This window comes from Nannospalax galili, unplaced genomic scaffold, assembly GCF_000622305.1.
Source record: "Nannospalax galili isolate Female #2095 unplaced genomic scaffold, S.galili_v1.0 scaffold1343, whole genome shotgun sequence".
NCBI lineage: Eukaryota > Metazoa > Chordata > Mammalia > Rodentia > Spalacidae > Nannospalax > Nannospalax galili.
In genome coordinates, this window is record NW_008350246.1 from 169988 (window position 1) to 194009 (window position 24022).

Here is a 24022-nt window from a genome sequence, read left to right on the forward strand (position 1 = left end):
ATTGTATCCACAGTTAGGAAACAGAGAGAGATGAATGCAGGTGCTCAGCTCACTTTCTCCTTTTCATTTAGTCCAGGACCCCAGCTCACAGGATTGTGCCACTCACATTCAAGGTGGTTTTTCCCACCTCAGCTAAACCAATCTAGAAACTCCCTCACAGACAAGCCTAGGGGTTTGTCTCCTAAGTGATTCTAGATCCTGACAGATTGACCATCAATATTGACCATTACAGGGCCAATTATAAATTTGTGCTGTTCTACTCCCACACAAACCAGCTGAGCAACGTGTACAAAGACTCAGGGAGAAGAGCAAGTTTTAGAAATTTCAAGCTAGGCTTCTCCAAGACCAATGTTTCTTTTTCTTTCTTAGAATCAAAGTCTGATCCTTGTGCTTGAAACACAAGCACTCAAACCAACTGAGCCATCGCCCCAGCCCTGTATGTGTGTTCTTAAGATGTTTTAGTAAAAAATTTCTACAGAAAGAAGAACCACCCTTCATTATAAAGAAGTGAAAAGCTGATGGAAGGACATAAATCCATCAACAGTTTCATTGCTGTTACTGTGAAAAATACTCTGATCAAAAGCAACTTAAGAAGGGAAAGGTTTGTTTTAACTTACAACTGCAGGCCACAGTCCATCATTGAGGGAATTCAAGGCAGGAGCTTGAAGGCAAGCCTGCTTGCTATACCACACAGCATTACCTATGACCAAGGAACTCATTCACAACCAAGGAACTACAGCAGGAACCATGGAGGATTCTGCTTGCTGGCTGGTACAAGGTTGGCTTATGCTCGGGTAGCTTTCTGATACAGTCCAGAATCACCTGTCTGAGGATGGTGCCATCCACAGTGGACTGGGCCCTTCTATATCAATTAATGATCAAGAGAATCCCACACAGACATGTCCACTGGCCAATCTGATACAGGTAATTCCTCAGCTGAGACTGGCCTCTCAGATTACTCTAGGCTGTGTCATGTCGACAGCCAAAGCCAACCAGGACAGGTAGATTCAGAAGAATCCATTGTTGCCCTTTGTACATAGAACACTTTTGAACAATATTGTCAGAAGTTGAGGATCTGAGTTGAAGTTGCTTATTTTGCTTTCTTACCGCGGGATCTTCTAGAGAGGAGCAACTGTGATCTAGTCAGAGCTTCTCTGAGGACTGGATAGCATTCCAGTCTGTCTTCCATTAGGTCATGAAGTTGCCTTATTCACATTCATCATCCACATTTTTTTGGTGTCTGGATCTGACTGTTGTAAGTTTTCCTTACTGAGATAAAATGCCATGGGAACCCTTGCCAAGTACCCATAAACAACTTTGGTGGCTTAAGAGCTGCTAAAATGCACCCTGACAGCCTCTGTAAATAAGGAAAGTTGCATTCCAGGGTCTGTCCAACATCTCTAAGTCAAACACAGCATCCCAGGGTGCAGAGAACTTGCAGTTCTCTGTCCCTCTGTAGCCTGACATTGTAATTTGTAACTAGATAAACCTGAGCATCCTGGCTTGTTAAATATGGTAATCATGAGGCTGGGGAGATGCTTCAGTGGGTAAAGCACTTGCCGCACAAGCATGAAGGCCTGAGTTTGGATCCCCATCACCCACCAAAATGAAACAAAACCAAACCAATGTGCATCTATATTCTCAGTAATGGGAAGGCTGAGACAAGAGGATCCCTGGAGCTCATTGGCCAGCCAGCCAACCTGGCTAAATTGATAAGCTCCAGGTCCAATGAGAGATTCTGTCTCTCCAAGTTCAGTGAGAAACTATCTGAAAAATAGGGTGAAGAGTGCTAGATAAAAATAATCCCAGCACTTGGAAGGCAGAGGCAGGTGGATCTCTGTGAGTTCAAAGCCAGCCTGGTCTACATAGTTCCAGGACAGCTGCGGCTACAGGGAGACCCTGTCTCAAAAAGACCAAAAAAAAAAAAATGTAAATCTCACTCTTCTTATGCACACAAATAACATGCTTATATTAGATATAGAAATTTTATAACATTCCATTCTCATGGTTCTGATAAGGTTGGGTTAACTCATTTACTCTGAAGTTTCTGCAACAGTGTATTTCTCACTGGGTGTAATGACATATGCCTGGAATCCCAACACTCTGGAGGTGGAGGAGGAAGATGAAAATTCAAGGTCAGCTACATGAGTGAGCCCAGCCTGGGCTACATGACATCCTATCTCGAAAATAAAACAAAAGTGTCTTTCTGATACAAGTAGCTAGCTGCAATTCATTAATCAGATGTTCTCCCATCATTCGGTCTTCCTGGCACCAAGCTACCACTGATGTTGGCTAGCATGCTATAAATAACTTGTGATGTTAAACTTGATTGTCAGTTTGGTTAGATTTAGAATCACCATGGAAACAAAACTTGAAGCATGTCTGTGAGGAAGTTTCTGGATTGAGTTAACTGAGCTGGGAAGACCCACCCTAAATGTGGGCAGCACAGTCCCATGAGCTGGGGTCCTGAACTGAATAAAAAGGAGAAAGTGAGCTGAGCACCAGTGTTCATCTCTCTCTGCTTTTTGACTAAAGATGCAATGTGACCAACTGCCTCACACTCCTACCACCATGCCTTGCCTGTCCTGATGGACTGTACCCTCCGACTGTAAGCCAAAAGAAATCTTTTTAAAATTGCATTTGTCAGGTAACTAATACAGGTAGTGAGCCTCATGTCTCATTTTAGGTGTGGGAATGGCCATGGTCAGGATCTGAAGTTCTGCCTTGACTTTTAAAGCTGCTAGGCTGCATGAGAATGTGCACTTCTCAACCAGAATGTACAGGGAAGTTTGATGGCACAGAAGACAGTCAGCTGGTTCTGTGATGTTTCTGAGCCCTTGTGTGAGACATTAAGAACCAGCCACAGCTGTGGCAAAACCAGTGTAATGGCTACAAATTCATCTTCAGGATGAGTTTCAAACGCTAGTTGTCAAGGGAAACATTTTTGTTTCTGTGTCCCAAACTCAAGGTCAATTTGGAGAAGCAGCAGCATTTTATGGAAGCTCCCCTGTAAGGACAACTTGAACTTGTGGATACACTCCTGATTTTCAGTTTCTGCCTGGGTCTCTGGGACAGCAGTTAGCTTACATCTCAAAATCAGTATTCAGATTAAAACAGTCATGGGCTGGGGAGGTGGCTCAGTTGGCAAAGTGCTTGCCTTGCAAGCATGAAGACCTGAGTTCAATTCCTAGAACTAAAACCCATATTTAAAAAACTGGGCTTGGGTGACCTGTGCTTGTAATACCAGCACTGGGGAGACTGCAGAAACAGGTGGATCCCTGGTGTTCACTGGTCAGCCAGCCTAGCCTACTTGGTGAGTTCAGGGACGCTTACAGATGCTATCTCAAAACACAAGGACAGTGAAGAATGACACTTAGAGTTGAACTCTAGCGTCCATATACATGTACACCTGTACATACATGAACATATACACGACCACACACTACACACAAACATACACATAGGAACACACACACATACACAGGAGCACACACAAGAATACACACACCAATCACTGTCACTTAACAGTAGCCCATGTTTTTGCTATATGAACAATTCTCCCACAGTTTGTAGTTAGAATTTTTATTTAATATGCTTTGACTGAGAAAGTATCAATCTAATTATTCATCTTGGTCCTATCTCCTTTTATGGATTTTAGTGGGAAAAAAATCATCTCAGCTCTAAACTCTAGGAATCTATGTGAATAGATGCAGAAGCACATGAATGTCTCCCCTGCATTCAGCAGAACTGGGTGCTAACCTCAGGGAGGCAAGCAGAACTTTCAGCTGAAGACCTTCACTAACATGTATTTTATCTTTCTGCAAAAGTCTGGACTTTAAGGTCCCAGAGAACGCAAAGGAAAGACATTGATCTTATGAAAGGCTAGTTTAAAGATTCTAACATTCATCTTCTCCCTTAGACTTTGTACAGAATGTTCAAGTGGTTTGTGTGGTGGTCATAGTGGCATAAATTTATGATTGGCACCAAGAGAAAATAAATGCGTGTATCTGGTATAGGAGTTGAGGAGAGAACACATTTTCTAGTTTAGAAAGTCTGTATAAATTCTTGGAATAATGTATATGTTCAACAAGCATGCTTATTTGAAACCGCAAGCTAGTATCATATACTAACTCATAAGGACCTTTATCAGTACAGAAAGTATTCATGGGGCCCAGAGAGATGGCTGAGTCAGTAAAGTGCTTGCTGCACAAACATGAGGACCTCAGTTTGGCTCCTCAGAACCCATGTGAAAAGCTGAGCATGATGGCACATGCTTATAATCCCAGCATTGGGGTGGGTAGAGACAGGCAGATCCCTGGGGCTTGCTAACCAGCCTAGCCTACTTGGTAAGTTCCAGGCTGGTGAGAGACCCTGTCTCAAAAATCAAGTTGGACAACACCTGAGGAATGGCATATGAGGTTGACCTCTGGCATGTGTGCATGATACACAAAGTATTTGTGGGTCAATTTCCAGGTCTAATATTTAAGAATATAACATAAAGAATGCCAGTGCCTACCCAAAGTACATTTTTATGAGGAGAAAGAAAGGCTCATGGATGGGTTCAAGTCCTTGGAGATTCCCTTACACTAAGGATGGTGTCTAAGTGCTCCTCTGCCTGGCTTGGTTCACACAGTTGTCTAGTTCCAACCTTGACACTGCTCCAGCAGCATAGATGCAGTAGGGCTGCTGCATCCCGGATCTGCGGTGCTGCACACAAGTGATACATACACATGCAAGCACACACAAGCATGCAAACACATGTACATTCAATGTGGTTTTTAGAATATGATTGAGTGCTTGTCAAAATATTCAGGATGGAGTAGTAGCAACCAGTTCATAGAACTAGGACTGAAAAATCATTCCTCTCTCTCTGGACACAAACTCCTTATGTGGCCAAGAATAAGTATACACTTCTGAGCCTCCTGCCTTTACCTCCCAAGCACTGGGATTACTGATGTGTGCCACCATGCCTGGTTTATGCAGTGTTGGGAATAGAACCCAGGGCTTCATGCATGCTAGGCAAAGACTCTATCAAGTGAGCTACACCTCCAGCCCATGACTGTAATTTCCTGAACAGTTGTCTTCTGTTATACATGTCCCCAGTTTCTTAACATGATTCTTATACATAAAGCAATTTCAGAACCAAAAATATTTTGATTTAAGTTGCTTTGTTTTAAGGAAAACAAATATTCCTTATTCCACCGAAGAATAAGCCTTTCCTTTGGTAACTACTGGTGGGCAGGTCACAGGGACAGGCAGACTGTCCCCAGGGTCCTGCTGGTTGTGTCAAGTGCTATTATAGGCTATTTGGCTGGGAAGAAGTGTGGTTTGAATACAATCAGCATGTGGTCGCCTCTACTATAACCCAGTCCAAAAGAAGCAGCTGTCAGTAGCTTCTAGTGTCTACTCTTCCCCAATAAATTCTCTGTATGAAGCAGCTGTCTTAGTTATTTTTCTGTTGCCGTAATATAATGCCATAACCAAGGGAACTTATAAAAGGAAGTTTACTTAGCTTACAGTTCCAAAAGAACAAGAGTCCGTCATGACAGGGAGGCATGGTGGCAGAGATGGCTAGAATAGGAGCAGAAGCTAAGCTCTCACATCTTCAAGCAGGTACAAAAAGCAGAGGGTAAATGGCTTCAGAACTCTCCAAGCCTGCCTCCAGTGATGTGCTTCCTCCAGCAAGGCCACGCCTTCTAAGAGCTCCCAAAACAGCGCCACCAACTGGGGACAAAAATGTCCAAATACTTAGAGCCTATGGGGGGGTCATTATCATTCAAACCACCACTGCAGCCTGTTGGTCACCCTGCAGGAGGTCCTTCATCTTCCTTCCCACTGGCTGAGCTGCTGTTTGCTTTCCCTCCAGCTGGGCCTGGTCCTGGTTCCTGCCACCAGCTCATCCTTTTCTCTGGGCTCCAGCCACAGGCCCTGCTCACCGCTACAGGGAACCATTCCACTCCCTACTCCACTATCCCATGTTTCCTACCCCCTGTGGGAACTGTAAAGAGCTATTTGCTATTTCCTGTCAACTGTGTTATTGCTTTCCTTTTTTTTTTTTTTGAGTTTATTAAAAGACACTTTTAAAACATTTTTTATTGAATTTTTGTGTATTTCATACAGAAAATCATCTTTATACCCCCTTCCCCTTTGCCACCCTCCCATCGCCCCCTCCCCCACTGGAGTTCATACATTCTGTATGTTGTGTTAAGGCCTATCATATAAAGTTAGTGTCCCCAGATGTCCCTCATTGCAAGTTCATCCACTGGGATCTAGTCAGCCTATGTAAAGACCCTCCCTTTAAGAAGATCAGCTCTTCCTCACTCAGCAGTAATCAGCTGCTAATAATTCTTCAGCTAAAATTGGGACCTGCTGTTCATATCCACAGTTTGGTGCTGGGTTTTTGTCTGCTTAAGTTTGCATGGGTCTTGGGCATGCTGACACCATTGCTGTAGGTTCCAATGAGAAGAGTCCCAAGAGCCTGTAGGATTATTTCCATATGATCGTGCACCTCCTCCCTGGCTCTTACAATCTTTCTGCTCCCTCTTCCTCAATGGTTCCTGAGCCCTGGGTAGGTGGATTTTAATATAGGAGACCTGTCCAAGGACCACACTCTGCAGACCCTTATTCTCTGCGTTTTGGCCATTTGTCACCTTTTGCGTTTCCTCTGTTGCATGAGGGAGCTTCATTGATGAAAACTGAAAGATGCATCAGTGTCTCTTCATTCCTTGTTCTGTGTTCTGTGAACCTTAGGTGTAGTGGTTGCATCCTAGATGTGCCACTTAGGCTTGGGAAGTTCACAGACAATCTCTGTGTGTGACCAGTTGTGGAACTCTGCAACCATCTCTGTTTGAAAAAGAAACTTCTTTGATGGGTGGTGACTGGGACACTTGTCTATAAATTTAAGGATCCATATTTTGCACATAGAAATATGATTTGTCTAGGACTGTGACAGCCTTGGAGTTTTATCTAAGATCTATGACTTCTCCAGCTATGTGTATTTGGCTAGCCAAATATGTTATTTCTATTAGTACTTTTGTATAAAGTGAATTTAATACTTAAATTGTATGTGTGTGGCAGGTATTGTGTTTGTATATGGGTGCGCTTGTGTATGTAGGTGTAGATACATATTTTGCACATGTGTGTGGAGGTCAGAAAACAAGGTTGGGTGTTAATCCTCTAGAGCTAGCCACCTTGTTTTTTGAGACAAGGTCTCTCACTGAGACCTAGACCTCACTGATTAGCTAGACTAGCTGATCAACAAGCTCCAGGGATCTGCCTGTCTCTACCTCCCAGTAAGCACTCTCCCACACTCAGCATTCTGTATGGGTACTAGGGATCTAAATTCAGGTCTTCATGCTTGCACAGCAAACACTTTACCAACCTAGCTATCTCCCTGCCCCCTTAATATTTATTTTTTTAAAGTATTTTATTCTGTATGAGCCTAGTCATATGAAGGACCTAGAGTCATCAGGTTCTTGAGGGTAGACAGTAGATGGTGGTTGCCAGTGGCTGGGAGGGAGAAATGGTAACCTGGTGGTGCTTAATGGGGACAGGGCTTCAGTTTCACAAGATGAAGAGTTCTGTGGGCACCTGATGGTTACACAACAGTGTGATAAAGCTTACCATTTTAATCATTGTAAATGTGCTGTCTGGTGGATTTGAATCTAGGGTCTCTCACACGCTAAGCACATGCTTTATCACTGAACTGTGACCCCAGACATAAACGGTGATTATGAAATCAACAGGTTGCATATTATCACTACAGATGACAGATACCATTTCACCTCTGCATTCTTTTTGTGTGTACACACATGCATGGAGTTGCACATGCTCATGTGTGCAAGTATGGAAACTAGAGGTTAACATAGGGCTGTCTTCCTCTGTCACTCACCACCATATTTTTAAATTTAATTTTATTTTCTTGTTTTGTTTTGTTTCTGAGACAGGGTCTTTCTGTAACTGCAGCTGGTCTGGACACACTATGTAGACCGGGCTGGCCTTGATCTCACAGAGATCCACCTGCTTCTGCCTCCAAAGTGTTGGGATTAAAGGTGTGCACCTCCACACCTGGCTTTCCGCCATATTTTTTTAGATACTCTTCACTGAACCCGAAGCTTGCCATGGCTAGACTGACTACCTGGAAAACCCCTGGTATCCTTCTGTCTCCACACTTCCAGAGTTGGGGTTACAGGCATACCCTGTCATACCCAGCTTTTACATATTGGTTCTGCCGACTGAACTCAGGTCCTCACACTTGCATGGCAGGCACTTTACCAACTGAGCCATTTTCCCTGCCCAGACCCTCAAGTTTTATGCAAACCTAATAACTAATGGTTTAAGTTATTGTGACTGCTAAATGCAGGTGTCTTGGAATAGCACACATTCATCATGCTTAATGTCCCTGGCCCTTCATTCTCCAGCAAAGGAGTCAAGCCCCATTATGGTAAAGTGGCACATTCATGACACTCTCCAGACACTGAGGGTTTTAAACAGAGAGTTTATTTGATTTTATGTCATCTCCAGTAAGTTCACAAAGCATTCATTCTCTCAAAAACTCAGAGAAGGGACAAGAAGGAAATTTGAATTTATTATATCATATTCTCTCTCTCTTTCTCTCTCTCTCCATCTTTCCCTTGCCCTCCTTCTCTCCCTCTTTCCCTCCTTCCTTCCTTTCTTTAGACAAGGTCTCATGTAACCAAGCTGGCACTAAATTCACTAAGTAGCTGAGGATAACCTTGATTCCCTTCCTCCTTTTGAGTGCTAGGATTCCAGGTATATGCCACCATGACCAGTTTATGCAGTGCTGGGAACAGAAAACCAGGGCTTCATGCATGCTAGGCAAGCACTCTACCAACCTCCCCAGATGTTTACTTTCTGTAAGACAAATTTGTGCTCACTCCTAGTAACAATAAAATTTGCATATGATCATAATACAAAGGCTTAGTATTTAAAAGGTTTGTGTTGTAGTTTATTAAAAAATAGGAAGTGATTCTTTAAAAGTACTTAATATATTTTTCCTCATGCATGCCAGGCAAGCATCTACTGCAGAGCTGTAGTCCCAGCCCTTGCTTTTCCACTCTTAGAAGTTACAGAACTCTAATGAAAGGCTTGTTTTCTTCACTCTCACAGCTCAGAATTCCCTGCCTAGGGAATGTTGCCACCCACTGTGGGCAGATCTTCCCCCTTTAACTAAGTAACCAAGATAATTCCCTCAGACATGACCAGAGCCCTGCCTCCCCAATGATTCTAGACAGTATCAAGTTGATAATTAAAACTAATCATCACATAGAGCCTGGAGAAACAGCTCCATAGTCAAGACAAGAGCATGTATTGTTCTTGCAGAGAACTGGGTTCCGTTCCCTGCACCCACATCTGGTGACTCACAACTACTTATAACTCCAGCTCCAGGGGATTCAACAATTTCTTCTAGCCTTCACAGGCACCCACATGTACATGCACATACCCACATGCATATCCATGAAATTTTTTTAAAATTGGGGCTGGAGAGACATCTCAGTGGTTAAGAGCATTTGCTGTTCTTGCAAAGGATCAGGGTTCAATTCCCTGTACCTACATTCTAGCTTACAAAAGTCTGTAACTCCAATTCCAGGGGATACAATGCTGTCTTCTGTCCTGAATATGGTCACATACATTCAGGAAAAACACTCATAGACATAAATAAAAATAAATAAAATATTTTTTAGAAATCTAAAATTGAAGCCTGGCATGGTGGCACACGCCTTTAATCCCAGCACTCAGGAGGCAGAGGCAGGTGGATCTCTGTGAGTTCAAGGCCAGCCTGGTCTACATAGTGCGTTCCAGGACAGCTGGGCCTACAGGGAGACCCTGTCTCAAAAGGACCAAAAAAAAATTCTAAAATTGTTTAAAAACCTATCACAGTAAATAAGCACTCTGTCACTGAGTTGCGTTCCTAGCCCCACCATCCATACAAGTTCAACAATGACAACAGGAGCAGCAAGGAGAGCAGAGTGCAGAGGTCTCATTACAATTGGGTGACTGGGACCACTCCAGCACCTTCTGACTCTTGGTGCTTGGAATTTTATGTCCTTAAGAAACTGTTTATTTTTCCAGGCTGGTGAGTGCATCAGGAACTTGGCTTCATGTAATCATCATTAAACAAATACCTTGATACCTTTTCTATAGAAATTATCAGAGCTTTGGAGTTAATTGAAAACAGCATTTATCACCAGTGGGAAAAACCAAGAGGATTTTAGGAAGATTGTTTCACTTTTTTTTTTAATGCAGTCATGTGGCATTTATTAGAAGATCCCTGAGTTCAAACTAGACCTCAGTGGGACAGCTCTGAGACAAACCCTATAGGTGCTAACCTATGGATCTCACAGTATGAGGCCCCAAGAGGCCCTGGACTTATCTTCAGAGACCATGTGTGGACAGTGATGGACCATTGCCCAAGGCATGCTTACCTCTCCATGGGCATATGCAGCCTCTGCTGCTGTAACTCAGAACATTAGTTCTGTCTAGGCAATTTGGGTAGAGCAGCTGATGCTAAGTTGTACCTAAGTGTCTGCTAGGCTGAACTGCATGTTTAGGACGGTATAGCCTTAGACAGCCTTGTATATTAGTTATTCTCTTGGCTGTGGCAAAAAATCTGACCAAAGCCACTTAAGAAAGGGCTTATTTTGACTCACAGTTTAAAATACAGTCTATCATGGTGGGGAAGGTGTGGTGGCAGGAGCAGGAGGTAACTGGTCACATTGTATCCGAAGTCAGGAAGCAGAGAGATGAATGCTAGTGCTTAGCTCACTTTCTCCTTTTCATTCAGCCCAAGACTGCAGCCCATGGAGTGATGCCACTCACAGTTAACCCAATCTAGAAATCCCCTCACAGACATGCACGGAAGTTTTTGTTTCCATGGTGATCCTATACCCCATCAAGCTGACTATTGAGATTATCCATCACATGTTGAAAACTCAGCCACATTTGTGAACTCATTTTCAGAATCGGAAGGCATCTCAGAGAACTGTGTTTGGCCACATACCTCAGGCAGAGCCTGATTTAGGACAAGATTTATAAGTTTGGTAGTAAAGCCTGTGAAGTGTTCCTCTCACTACAAGCTGAGGAAAAGACTCCATGTTACTTCTATCCAAGATGTATATCACAGCTGGGCATGGTGGTGCACACCTTTAATCCCAGTACTTAGGGGCAGGCCGATCTCTGTGCCATGGAGGCCAGCCTGGCCTACATAGCAAGTTCTAGGCCACCTGAGGCTATAGGCAGACCCTGTCTCAAAAGGAAAACAAAAACAAAACAACCAGGATTTATATCAGAAATGTGGGTCACAGGGACATGATTGCTAGAAGCCTGGGGCAATCCTGTCCCCTGCTGGGCTTGTATACTCACAGCATCACTGCGCTGGCCTCACAGACCATCACAGCTAAGGGTTAATATTATATAATAAATAGCAGTGGAGGGCTGAGGATGTAGCTCAGTTGGAAGAGTGCTTGCCTAGTATGCACAAAGTCCCAGGTTCCACCTCCAGCACCTCATAAGCAAGGCCTGGTGGTACACAACTGTCATCCCAGCACTCAGGAGGTAGAGGCAAGAGGATCAATAGTTCAAGGTCATCCTCAGCTACATAGGGAGCTTGAGGACAGCTTGGTCTGCATGAGACCCTGACTCAAAACAAAAACTAAGCAAACATCAAAGAAATAGAAATAAATAGCAGTTGGAATTAACTAGAAGCAGGGCATTGCCTGGTAGGCATCAGGTAATCTGCAGGCGGAGCACAGGTCTCTTCAAAGTCATTAGAGGCATCTGGTAAAGGCAGAGCCAAGAGGGGCTTGGAGAAGCCTCAGTCTGTGCAGTGCTTACTGGGCAAGCATAAGGACCTGAATTCAGATTCCCAGCATGCATATAAAAAGCTAGGCATGGCACTATACATCTGTAATCCCCACAACTGGGAAGGCGGAGAGGTGTTCTTTGGCTAGAGAGTTTAACTGAATTGACTTGCTCCAGACTTAATAAAGAGACCCTGCCTCAAAAAATAACGTGAACACAATAGAGGAAAACACCAGATGTGAACCTCTGGACACCACACATGCACACACAGACATGCATGTAGAAATACATACGGGTACACAACCACACAAACATCACACACACACACACACACACACACACACACACACACAAATGGAGCAGAGAGTATACCATGCCCAGCACCTCTTGTATTCCAGACCCCTGCCAATGACAAGTACAACATAAAAGAGCATCAGAGGGAACCGCACAGGCTCGGAAGTGAGGTGGTATAAAGCGAAACAAGTGCAAAACAGCAAGGAATCCCAAGTCCCAGGATCTCAGGCTGCAGCAGTCACTGAGACTGTAGCTCATCCGGTGTCTACTGATTCCAGGGATCAACACCTAGCCTTGACTTGAAGTGAAGGGGAGGTTCTTTTCCTCCGAATCCAATGAAAGAAAGCCAGAAAACTCTGCTGGCCTGGGCTTGGGGCTTCATGTCCAGTTGGGGACAGAGGCAAGTGGATAATGACAGCCAATGTATAATGCCGAGGGGAGCCAAGCTGCCTGAGAGCACAATAGTTCTAAAGTAGCTGCTTGGTGGGCACCCCAATGTGATGGTTAATCTTTTTTATTCTTTAAAGAATTTCATACACAAATACAATGCATTTTGACCATATTACCTCCCACCTTACTCCAACCCTTTCTGGGTCCCCCTCTCCTGCTGCTCCTTTTACTTTCATGTCGTGTGTGTGTGTGTGTGTGTGTGTGTGTGTGTGTGTGCGCGCGCGCGCATGTGGTCATGTTTATTTAGTGATTGCCTACATAGTAGACAATAGTCGTTAAATGGGCTACCTCATTTAATTCTCCCCCCTACTCCAGCCCTCTCTGGGGCCCCCTCTCTTGTTCCTCCTTTTTTTTTTATGTCGGGTGTGTGTGTGTGTGTGTGTGTGTGTGTGTGTGTGTGTGTGTGTATTGAGACAGCGTCCTTCCGTAGCCCCAGCTGACCTGGAACTCACTATGTAGACCAGATTGGCCTCAGTCTCACAGAGATCTGCCTGTCTCTGCCTTCTGAGTGCTGGGATTAAAAGCATGTGCCACCACACTCAGTCTCTCTTCTGGTTTTAAAAATATATAACATACTGAATCCAATTTGTGTTGCCTCTGTGCACATGGGTATAGTGCTGACCATGGGAGTATGAATGACCTACCAGGGACCACGACCCTGAAGAAGACTCTCCATCCCCCAGGAGTTGGTCTGTGAGTTCTCCACCTGTCCATGCTGGAGTGTTCACTGATTTGAACTTCTTCAGGTCTTATGAAGGCAACCACAGCTGTTGAGAGTTCATGGGTACACTGCCAGTTTTACTAGATTTGGTGCCACCTAGAATATATACATGGGTGTTCCTGTGAGGGTGTTTCCAGAGAGATTTAACTGAGCAAGGAAGACCCACCCTGAATGTGTGCAGCACCATCCCAACGGCTGGGATCCTAGACTGAATAAAACTGAGCAAGCTGGGCACTGGCATTCATCTCTCTCTGCTTCTTGACTGCAGATGCGATGTGAGCAGCTGCTTCACTCCATGCTTTCCTCACCATGATATGTAATGATATTCACTACATAGAAATGTTAGGTAGTGATACAAAGGAAAGAATGAAGGTAAGCAAGACGCATCAGTTTGTAATGTTTTATTTCTTTGAAAATATTTGATATATCTTAGTAATGAATAAAGAAATCTTAATTTTTTAAAAAATATTTGTTTTCATATTTGAAATATCCAAGAATATTAAAAGATAATACATTTGAAAATTATGCTTTAGGCATAACTTAAAAAGCCACATTGACAATCTCCCAATTGGCTACTGAAAAATAAATATGTGTTGAGCATTTAGTGTATAGGTGTATATATCTGGGATAACTTCAGAGTTCCCAGGCATACTCAGACTCTGCCTTCATAAGACTCAGTATTCAGGGAAATCCAGTGCTTACAGGTGAGGCCAGATGTGTGGTGGTGAACTCCACAGATAGGTAGGCCAGGTGGGTACCTCTCAAAAAGGCATATTCCCTATGACCTGATAGCTCTGCTCACAGCAATTACAGTGCTTTCTCAAGAATATGAACAAGAACATGTGAGGGGCTGGGCAGGTGGCAGGGCAGCCACTATCCGAAAGGTGAAGAGGTAGGGACCAACCAATGGACAGGCATGAGGACTCGGGAGTTACAGGGTAGACAAGACACAGAGTTGAAGAAGAAGTCAGCTGGTGCCTGAAGGAGAAAGAAGGAGGTGCAAAGAGAAGCAGGTGGGCTCGGGAGACAACTCAGTGGGTAAAGTGCTTGCCAGGCAAGTTTGAGGACCTGAGTTCAATCCCCAGAACCCACATAAAAAAGCCAGCTGTGGCATTGCACACTTGTAATCCCAGCACTAAGGAGGCAGAGACAGGTGGCTTCCTGGGACTGACTGGCCAGCCAGCCTAGCCTAATTGGTGAGATCAAGGTTAAAATGAGAAACAGACCCTGCCTCGAAAAAAATCAGATGACTAATTCCCAAGTAATGAACCTGTGTGCACATGAGCACATGCACACAGAAGCAAGGACACAGAGAGTAGCTCCATCTCTTGAAGGAGCTTCACAAGTTACTGCTGAAAGAGGACCAGGTAACATGGCTCAAGTGCTATGTAAGAGACCAAGTAGCTCCGAGATATCATGCCTCCTCTGACCTCACCTACCCTGCAAACACAGCTGACCTGGGCTCGCCCTGGTGGAATGGAAAATTATGGGAACATGGGTCTTTCTGAGAAATACTACCTCTGCTCCCCCCCCCAACATTCCTGTGGTGCAGAAGGTTGGTTGTCTTTGGTGACAAAGCATTCTCTCTGGGATTTCTCCTGGATGCCAGACCTCAGTTTAAACATCATCTCTAGCATATCTCAATCCCATACCATCCAAGGTGTGATTTCTTTACCACTCTCCAGTCCTAGGTTCTATGAAGACTGGGGGCTTCTCAGGCCTTCTAGAAGCCTGTCTGTTCAGTGTTTCCTTGTTTTCCCAAGGTACAGAGGGAATGAAGAGGCTATGTGGTAGACTTGCCTCAATTCAGCAAGTAACTGTAGTGTCGGCTACATGATACCTTGTCTCAACAAACAGACAGACAGACAAACCAGTGAATGAATAAACAAAATGTGGTTATACATAGCATGAGATGCTGTTCAACCTAAACAAAAAAGGGAGTTCTGACACATGGCTACATCGTGAATGAGTCTTGAGGACCTTGTGCTGACTGGAATGAACCAGACACAAAAAGGCAACTGGGGCCAGGGCTTTATCTCAGTTGGTAGAGAGTTTGCCTGGCATGCATGAAGCTGTGGATTTCATCACCAGCACTGCATAAATTGGGTGTGGTGTTGCACACCTGTAATCCCAGCACTGAAGAGGTAAAGGCAGGAAGATCAGAAAGAAGGTCATCCTTGGTGTGATGGTTGTTTTTAGTTGTTGACTTGACCGTATCTAGGATCACCTGGGAGGAGAGTCTCAAGGAGAGATTGTCTAGATCAGGTTGGCTTGAGGGCATGTCTGTGGGAGACTACTGTCTTATGTTAACTGAAGTGGGAACACTTGTCTACTGTGGGTAGCATCAGTCCCTGGGCAGGGGTTCCTGAACTATATAAAACCAGAGAAAGAAAGTTGAGCACAAGCATGCATGCATTCATTCCTTGTTCTCTGCTCTGGACTATAGATGTGCTGCTTCAAGCCCCTGCCATCTTGACATCCCCACAATGATGGACTGTAACCTAGAATTGTGAACTGAATAAACCCTTTCTTCCTTAAGTTGCTTTTTTCAGGGTATTTTATCACAGCAACAGGAAATGAACTTAAGACATTTGGCTACATACCAAGCTTGATGCCAGCGGGGCCTACATGAGAGCCTGCTCAAAACAAACCTTTTTGTTACCAGGAGATGATCAGCTAGGTTGATGCTGGCTGCCCATTACTGCTGTTACACAACTTGAGTCTCTCTCTGTTCCTTTCTACCAAGGGTTAAGAAGAAAAATAATGCATTCTATTTTCTTATTCTGTTTGTTTTACAGCAAAAGCTATGTGATTCCCTTGGAGTGCAGCTGTCCTGTGGATTTTGAATTTCACATCACTTTGCTTCAGTCTCACCAGGCCTTTATAATTGAGCCCAATTCAGGTGAGGACAGGTATGACTTCAAATCCCAGATTTCCAAACAGTTCTCAGGTCAAAGGCCCGACTTGATATATTAGTTTCTTTCTTTGTTGCTGTGACCAAATACCTGACAAAATCAACTCAAGGAAGGGCTAATTCTGGCTCACAGTTTGAGGGTCAGTCCATCATGTTAGGGAAGGCATGGTGGCAGGAGTGTTAGGCAGCTGGTTATATTGTATCCACAGTCAGAAAGCATAGAGAAATGAATGCTCGTCGGTGTTCAGCTCACTCTGTACTTTTTATTCAGTCCAGGACCCCAGCCCATGGAAAAGTGCTGCCCACATTTAGGGTAGGTCTTCTCTCCTCACTCACACCTTTCTGGAAACACCCTTATACATACACCCAGAGTTGTATTTCCATAGTAACTATAGTCAAGTTGGCAATGAATATTAGCCATCATACTTAGAAAACATGGACACACACACACACACACACACACACACACACACACACAAAGAAATGGGGAAAAAGAAATAACTCCAACAGGCCAAATATAAATTTCTCCAAGAAATATTTCCTTTTCCTGACAGTTCAGTGATAACTGAGTCTACCATAAATGATCATATACTTATGTGACATAAAGACTTGGAAGGTCATGGTCTTAGGATATATGCTATGCACCAAGTATTAATCCCAGAACTCGGAGATCATTTTATCCTTTAAGCTTTGTCCCATTTGATAGATGAGAAAAACTGAGCCTCAGATAGGGTACAGAGTTCCTGACTGACCAAGGCAAAGTTGTGAACCAGGGCTCCAGGGGGTCTTGAAGCTCATCTCTTGCCCCAGACCCCGCAGCAGAGGTGACCTGTGACTCAGCATTGTAAACAGAGGGATGCCCTGCCTTCTTGGCACACTCCCTCTGTAACCTGGTGAATTAAAGGTAGAGCTAGAATTTATCAACAGTTCAGTGGTAAATAACTTTTAAACAATGTAGCTGTGAACTGAATCTTGCAGGATTAGTTTACCCCAAATCCCACAGTTTGTGAAACCCTAAATCTTAGAAGGTTAAAAGTTATCCTTGCTAACGCTTCAAGCATGAGCATTAGATGACTCTAAGACAATTCATGGAGAAGAATCTGAACTTTCTGAGATGTTTGGAAAAAAAGTTGTTTAAAAATTGTGACAATATTGATGACCTCAGTTATGTGTAGAATCTAAAAAATTTGACTTCTTGGAGCTGGGATGTAGCTAAATTGGTAGTGTTTGCTTACTATGTAAGATGTTCTGGGTTCCATCCCCAGCACGGCATAAACTGGGCATGTTGCTCTAGTTTTCTTCTCTGTTGCTTTGACAAAATACTTACCAAAAGTAACCAGAGAAAAGAAAGGATTTCTTTTATCTTACAATTCACAGGTCACAGTTCATCACTAAAAGAAGTCAGAGCAGGAACCTGGACGCAGGAACCTGGAGGCAGGAACTGAAGCAGAGGAGGAATGCTATTTACTGCTTGCTTACCCCTGGCTTACTCAGCTGTCTTTCTTGTACAGCCCAGGCCCACCTGCCTAGGGATGGCACCACCCATAGTGCACTGAGCCCTCCTACATCAATTAACAATCAAGAAAACGCCTCACAGACATGCCCACAGGTCAATCTTATGGAGGAAATTTTTCATTTGAGGTTCCTTCTTCCCAAGTGTCTCTAGTTTGTATCAAGTTGACAAAAACTAACTAGCACAGCATGTTAGGGCAAACCTGTAATCCAAGCACTTGGGAGGTAGAATCAGAAGATCAGGAATTTATGGTCATTCTTAGCTACAAAGAAAGTTCAGAGCCAGTCTGGGATACATAAGACTCTATCCCCTCCCCCAATTTTTAAAATTCTCTCATGCAAGTAGAGACTATACTAGTGGTTAACAGAGGCTGGGGACAGGAGGTGGAGATGCTCAACAACAGGTTACAGTTAAAGGGAATAAATTCTGTGTTCTGTTGTGCAGTAGGATGACTGAGGTCAATATCATATACTTCCAAATAACTCAGAGAGGGGCTGAAGAGATGCCTCAGGCAGTGAAGAGTTGCTGCACAAGCATGAGACCCTGAGCTCTATTTTCAGCACCCATGTAAGAAGCCAGGCATGGTGCCTTACACCTGTAATCCTAGTGCTGGGAGACAGGAGGATTCTGGCTCTCAATGGCCAGACAACCTAGCCAAATCAGTGAGCTTCAGGTTCAGTGAGAGACCCTGCATAAAAAATGAGGTGGAGGGGCTGAAGAGAAGGGTCACAGTTAAGAGCACTGGCTGCTCTTTCAGAGGACCCAGGTTCAACTCCCAGAACCCATATGGCAGCTAACAACCATCCATAACTCCAGTTCCAGGGGATCTGACACCCTCTTCTGGCCTCTGCAGGCTTTGCACGCATGTGATGCACTTACATACATGCAGGCAAAACACTCATACACATAAGATAAAAATAATAAATAAAATATTTTGAAAAAATAAGGTGGAGATGAGACTCAAGAGGACAGTGTTGACCTTCACATGCACCTGTGTATGTGCACACACATCCCTCTGAGATGTTGGATGTTTTATTACCACAGAGATGATGAGTGTTTGAGGTGCTAACTACCCTGAGTCATCCTTATAGAATTGTGAGATGTGGAAAAATCACATCTGTACAATTATATGCTGATTGAAAATTAAAAAAACTATAACAGGGTATAGACACACAAGAAAGAATGATTGTTACAAGGCCCAGTCTGGGCCTTACTGCCCTAACCAATAGTGTGCTTTATTTTTGATGTTCTTTTAGTCACTATCCATGCCTATGTTTTCTATTAGATTATTTCCACATTTAAATATACCCATGCATCTATCTTTATTACTTTATTTACATATTTAAATGTATATGTCTATATTACTTTTTAAAAATATGACCACGTATATTTATATTATTGTCACCTGGGAAAAAGCCTGGCAGTCTTTCCTGTGGTGATTTCGTTTATCATTGTGGCATTTTTCGTAATGCTTATATTGATGAACTAGGGCTTTCTTAGCCTTTAGCTTTTGATATTTGTGTATTTGAAACAGGGTTTAGTGGGGTAGACCAGACTGGTCTGGAACTGGAGATCCTCCTGCCTCAGTCTCCTCAGTGCTAGGCTAACAAGCCTATATCACTCCTGTGGCTTCCTGCTCTGTGATTTAACATTGTTAATTATTCCTGGTTATGCTGAGGGTGATGGTCTGACACTGACCCCAGGGTGGGAGTTTAGACCTTTTGCTTTCAGGCAGCGTTCCTCAAACTCACTATCTAGCCAAGGATAATCCTGAATTTCTGAATCCCCTGCCTCTACCTCCCAAGTGTTGGGTTACAGGCATGCACCACCACACCTGGTCTATCTAGTGCTACGGATCAAACTTGAGGTCTTGTGCATGTTAGGCAAGCACTCTACCAACTAGCCACATCCCCAGCCTATAGTTGGGCTTTCTAAAATGTTGGGAATACCTCTCTTCCTTATAAGACACAGGATATCTCTCTTTCATACCAATGTGAGTTTTGACCAAACAGTAGCCTGTGTCAGAGCCTGACACACATTTTCCAACTGTCAGCACTGAATATCTTCTGCCACCATGCTGTGGTGACAGAGCTGCACTAACTGGCATTGCTGATAACAGAAAAAATGGTCTGCTCTGGTTTCCTGGACTACATCTCCACAGCAGACTTCATGTGGTAGGTCTGGGCTGGGAGCACTTAAAAATAAATCACCCAGGGTAAGGCGAACAGTAACTTCAGCCCAGACCTGCTCTTATATTTTTAAGTTGATGAGAAGACCAGAAGTAACAGGATGTTCTTAGGCTCAAGCCCCTAATGGACCATGGGCCCTACAGCTGATTTTCTGACCAAGTGGCTGATCAGTGTAGTGAATCAGGGTTTCTACTGAGTTGAACTTCTGTTCTCTGCAGACCCAAGGTTTCCGCTGAGTCAATGGTCTCTATCAACTTTTTCTGCCTTGCCCTAGGCTTGAGGAACAGTAATGAGGGTGATTTAACAATTTGAGCTCTGTACACATGGAATTAACAAATACCCAGTGTGTGTGTGTGTGTGTGTGTGTGTGTGTGTGTGTGTGTGCACGCGCATGTGCATGTTCATGCAGGCATGTGTAGAGACCAGAGGTTGATATTGGGATGTCTTCTTCAATTACTTTTTGAGGCAGGGTCTCTTACTGAACCTGGAACTCACTATTTTATTCTAGACTGACCAGTAAGCTCCAGAAATCCACCTGTCTCTGCTGTCCCTCTCACCGCTGGGTTACAGATGTGGGCAGACTCACCTGGGTGCTGGGGATCCAAACTCGTGCTTGTGTACTTTACCACTGATCTAATCTCCCCAGACCCTCTTTAAATTTTTTTAATTAGTCCATATTATTTATATATAATGAGTTCATTATGACATTTTCATATATGCATATAATATATTTTGATCAAATTTACTCTCCAATACCTTTTGTTCCCCTACCACACCCCACTGATCCCCTTCCTCATCCTAATAAGTTAACTAGTCCCCCTTCTACTTTTGTATGTCTGTCTGTCTGTCCGTGAGTTTCATTAGTGTTGCTTATAGGCACATGAGTGAGAGGCTATTTGTGCATGGCACCTTACCAGTGGCTATACCACTGAAGAAATGTCTCTCCCTCCCCTGACAACCATTAACTGCTTATATCTGAAGCACTGTAGGAGATGTCCAGGAAAATAAACTTGCTGTGGAGCTGGCATCTGCCTTGGGGCTTACAATCTCACTGTTGGACCCAGGAGGTGATTTCACAGTTCTGTTAACTTGTAAAACCACCTTACAGGAGAGAACAGAACTGAGACAATGTTGAGTCAGTGATGGGCAGAACCACACCCAGACCAGGACTGCTTAGCTATGCATGCCTCTTACCCTATATCTAAAGCTAAGCCTCCTGTCAGGACTCCATAGACGGACAGGGGTTGGGGGGTCATTGAACCTCTTTGTTCTTTCCAGTGTGGGCACATTGAATAAATCTCCTTTTAAAATTTTTCACTATTAATTTAACTATTTAATTGGCTTATTGAGGATAGGTGACTTCACCTGGCTTGTTAGGGCTGTCAGGGCACAGATTCTGACACTGAGAACTCTGGTAAGAGCTTCAGTATTCTGAGCCCTACTAGCACCAGAGAGAAAACAGGGGAAACATGATGAGGCATGCTGTTTGCCTTTGGAAGGAATGCCAGTTCATCTACAAGATTTAAAGGAGAAGGCTGGGGCTGGGGCTCAGTAGTACAGCAATTGCCTAGCGTGGACAAGGCCTTGGGCTTCAGACCCAACACTGAAACAAAAAGATTTGAGGAGAAAGAATCAGATTAGAGCAAACCACCGAAAACTGAATCATCAAAACCAAACTCACATGATCCTAGCTTTCCAGTCTTTCAGGAAAGAGTTCTGGTCATTTACCTGAGGGTCAACATCCTAGGAATTCATGTTTGATCAACTAATACAGATGGATCTGTTCATATTTATATAACTACACTCAGATAATTTTTAGAAAGGATTAACATAATCTTTGATAAACAAGGTTTATGTCAACATTCCAAAGTTGATTGTGTGCACTTAATGAAGGAGTCTATTTATAGAGAGAACAGAGAACTGCTAGGGCTTGTGCTGGTAAGTGGGACAGTGTGTGCATCCACATCTTCAACTGCACTTGGTGAGAAGACTGGTATCACTGCGTTTGTCAACTTGATGGAATTTAGAATCACCATGGAAACATAGCCCTGGGCATATCTGAAAAAGGAGTCTCTAGATTAGGTTAACTGAGGTAGGAAGACCTACCTCTCCATGGGCTGGGGTCCTGGACTGCAACACAAGAAGAATGTGAGCTGAGCACTAGCATTCGTCTCTCTCTGCTTCCTGACTGTGGATGCAATGTGACCTGCTACCCCAGGTTCCTCCTGCATCATTTCTCCACCATGATAGACCACTCTCAGGTCATGAACCTGGATGGTAGTCCCTCCCTCCTTTAAATTGTGATGGACTTTACTCAGATTGTGAGTCCCAATGGCAAGCCCTCCCTCCCTTTGGTTGTAATGGACTTTACTCAGATGGCAAGCCTTCTCTTCCTTCAGCCATGATGAACTTTACTCAGATTGTGGACCCGATAGCAAGCCCTCCCTCCCTTCAGTTGCTTTTCAGTAGCTAATGTAATTGCATTTCTCTTTTTTCCTTATAGGAATAATTCCAGCTAATGGGAAGGCAAAAGTAACTGTCAAGTTCACACCCATCCAGTACGGGCCAGCACAAATCAAAATTCAATTGTGGATCTCACAGTTCAACTCCCAGCCGTATGAATGTGTCTTCACTGGAACATGCCACCCCAACATGGCCCTGCCGTACGGCTTCTCCATCATGTTTCTCTCTACTCATGTAACCCAGGCTAGCCTTAGACTCATTATGCAGCCAAGGATGGCTTTAACTTTCTGATCCTCCTCCTGCCTCCACCTGCAAAGTGCTAGGATCACAGGCATGCACCACCACTCAGAGTTTGTGCAGTGCTGGGGATGGAACCCAGGGCTCTGTGCGTGGTAGACAAGTACTCTACCCATTGAGCTATAGTCCCAGTCTAATCTTAACACTTCATTAAAAATCCAATCCAGTTCAATTTTGGGTAAGGCGGTGCATGCTTATAATTGCATCACTAAGGAGGCTGAGGCAGGAAGATCTTGAGTTCAAGGCCAACCTGGGCTACATAGCAAGAACCTGTTTTGAAAATTTTTGAAAAGAAAAGAAAAAGAAAAAGAGTCCAAATTTTTTCTTTCCATTTTCTTTCTTGTAACATCATCAAAACTCATTTTTACTTTACTTAATTTACTTGTTTTGAAACAGGATCTCCCTGTAGCCCCATCTTGCCCAGAACTTGCTATGTAGACCAGGCTGGCTTCAGTTTCACAAAGATCCTCCTGCCTCTGCCTCCTGAGCACTTGGATTAAAGGCAGGTATTGCCACACCAGATGAAAAACTTATCTTTAGGGCTTGGAGTACAGCTCACTAGTAGAACACTTGCCTACAGTGTTCAAGTTCCCAGGTTTGACCCCAGCTCTACAAAAATATGCAACATTTATATTAAAAGATGAGCCTATATAAAATAGACTTTAAAACATAGGGGCAAGCACGCTACCAAATAAACCACATCCCTAGTCCTTTTTTGTTTTGATTTTTGAAAGGGCATAATCATTCTTTTACTAAGAAAGTAAATCAAAAATAATATTTTCTAAATATAATCAATTTAGCTATTGAAAAGCTACAGGCTAGAAATGAATTATAGTAGACCATGAGAGCATTTTCCAGCATGTTGTATTTTCCACTTATCATATTCTTTGAGAATTCAAAGGAGGGTCGGCAAGATGGATCATCAGGTAAAGGTGTTTGCTGCCAAGTCAGAGGATCTGAGTTCAATCCCAGATCCTACCTGATGGAAAGAGACAGCAGACTCCCTCAAATTGTCCTGTAACCTCCATATGCATGCTGTGGCATGTGCACACATACACACACACAAACATTATATAAATGTATAATAAACAAAAAAAGGGAGGGAAAGCAACCATTGCTGGGTATTCTTACACATACGATTATATGCTAATATACCTACATGGAATTTGTTTTCATAAACTACTCTTTTAATATAAAGATTTACTTTTGATTTAGTTATAATATTGGACTGAAAGTTATAGTTTTATCAGAAAGAATTTAGAAATAAGAACCTCCAACTATTGTCTTATATACTAATTTAATCTCTTTTAAAACTCTAGATTAGAAGAGTTTAACAAATTGAATACTCGTAAGAAAGTAAA

General features: G+C 43.4%; 1 protein-coding gene across 1 annotated transcript in view; it reads left to right on the plus strand.

Moving 5' to 3' along the window:
• The window catches only part of Cfap221 (cilia and flagella associated protein 221), a 105106-nt gene that overhangs the window by 27580 nt on the left and 53504 nt on the right, over nucleotides 1–24022 (plus strand). The window contains 3 exon segments of the mRNA XM_008847375.2: nucleotides 16084–16187; nucleotides 22405–22564; nucleotides 23981–24009. Of these exon segments, the coding sequence (XP_008845597.1) occupies nucleotides 16084–16187; nucleotides 22405–22564; nucleotides 23981–24009 (293 nt within the window).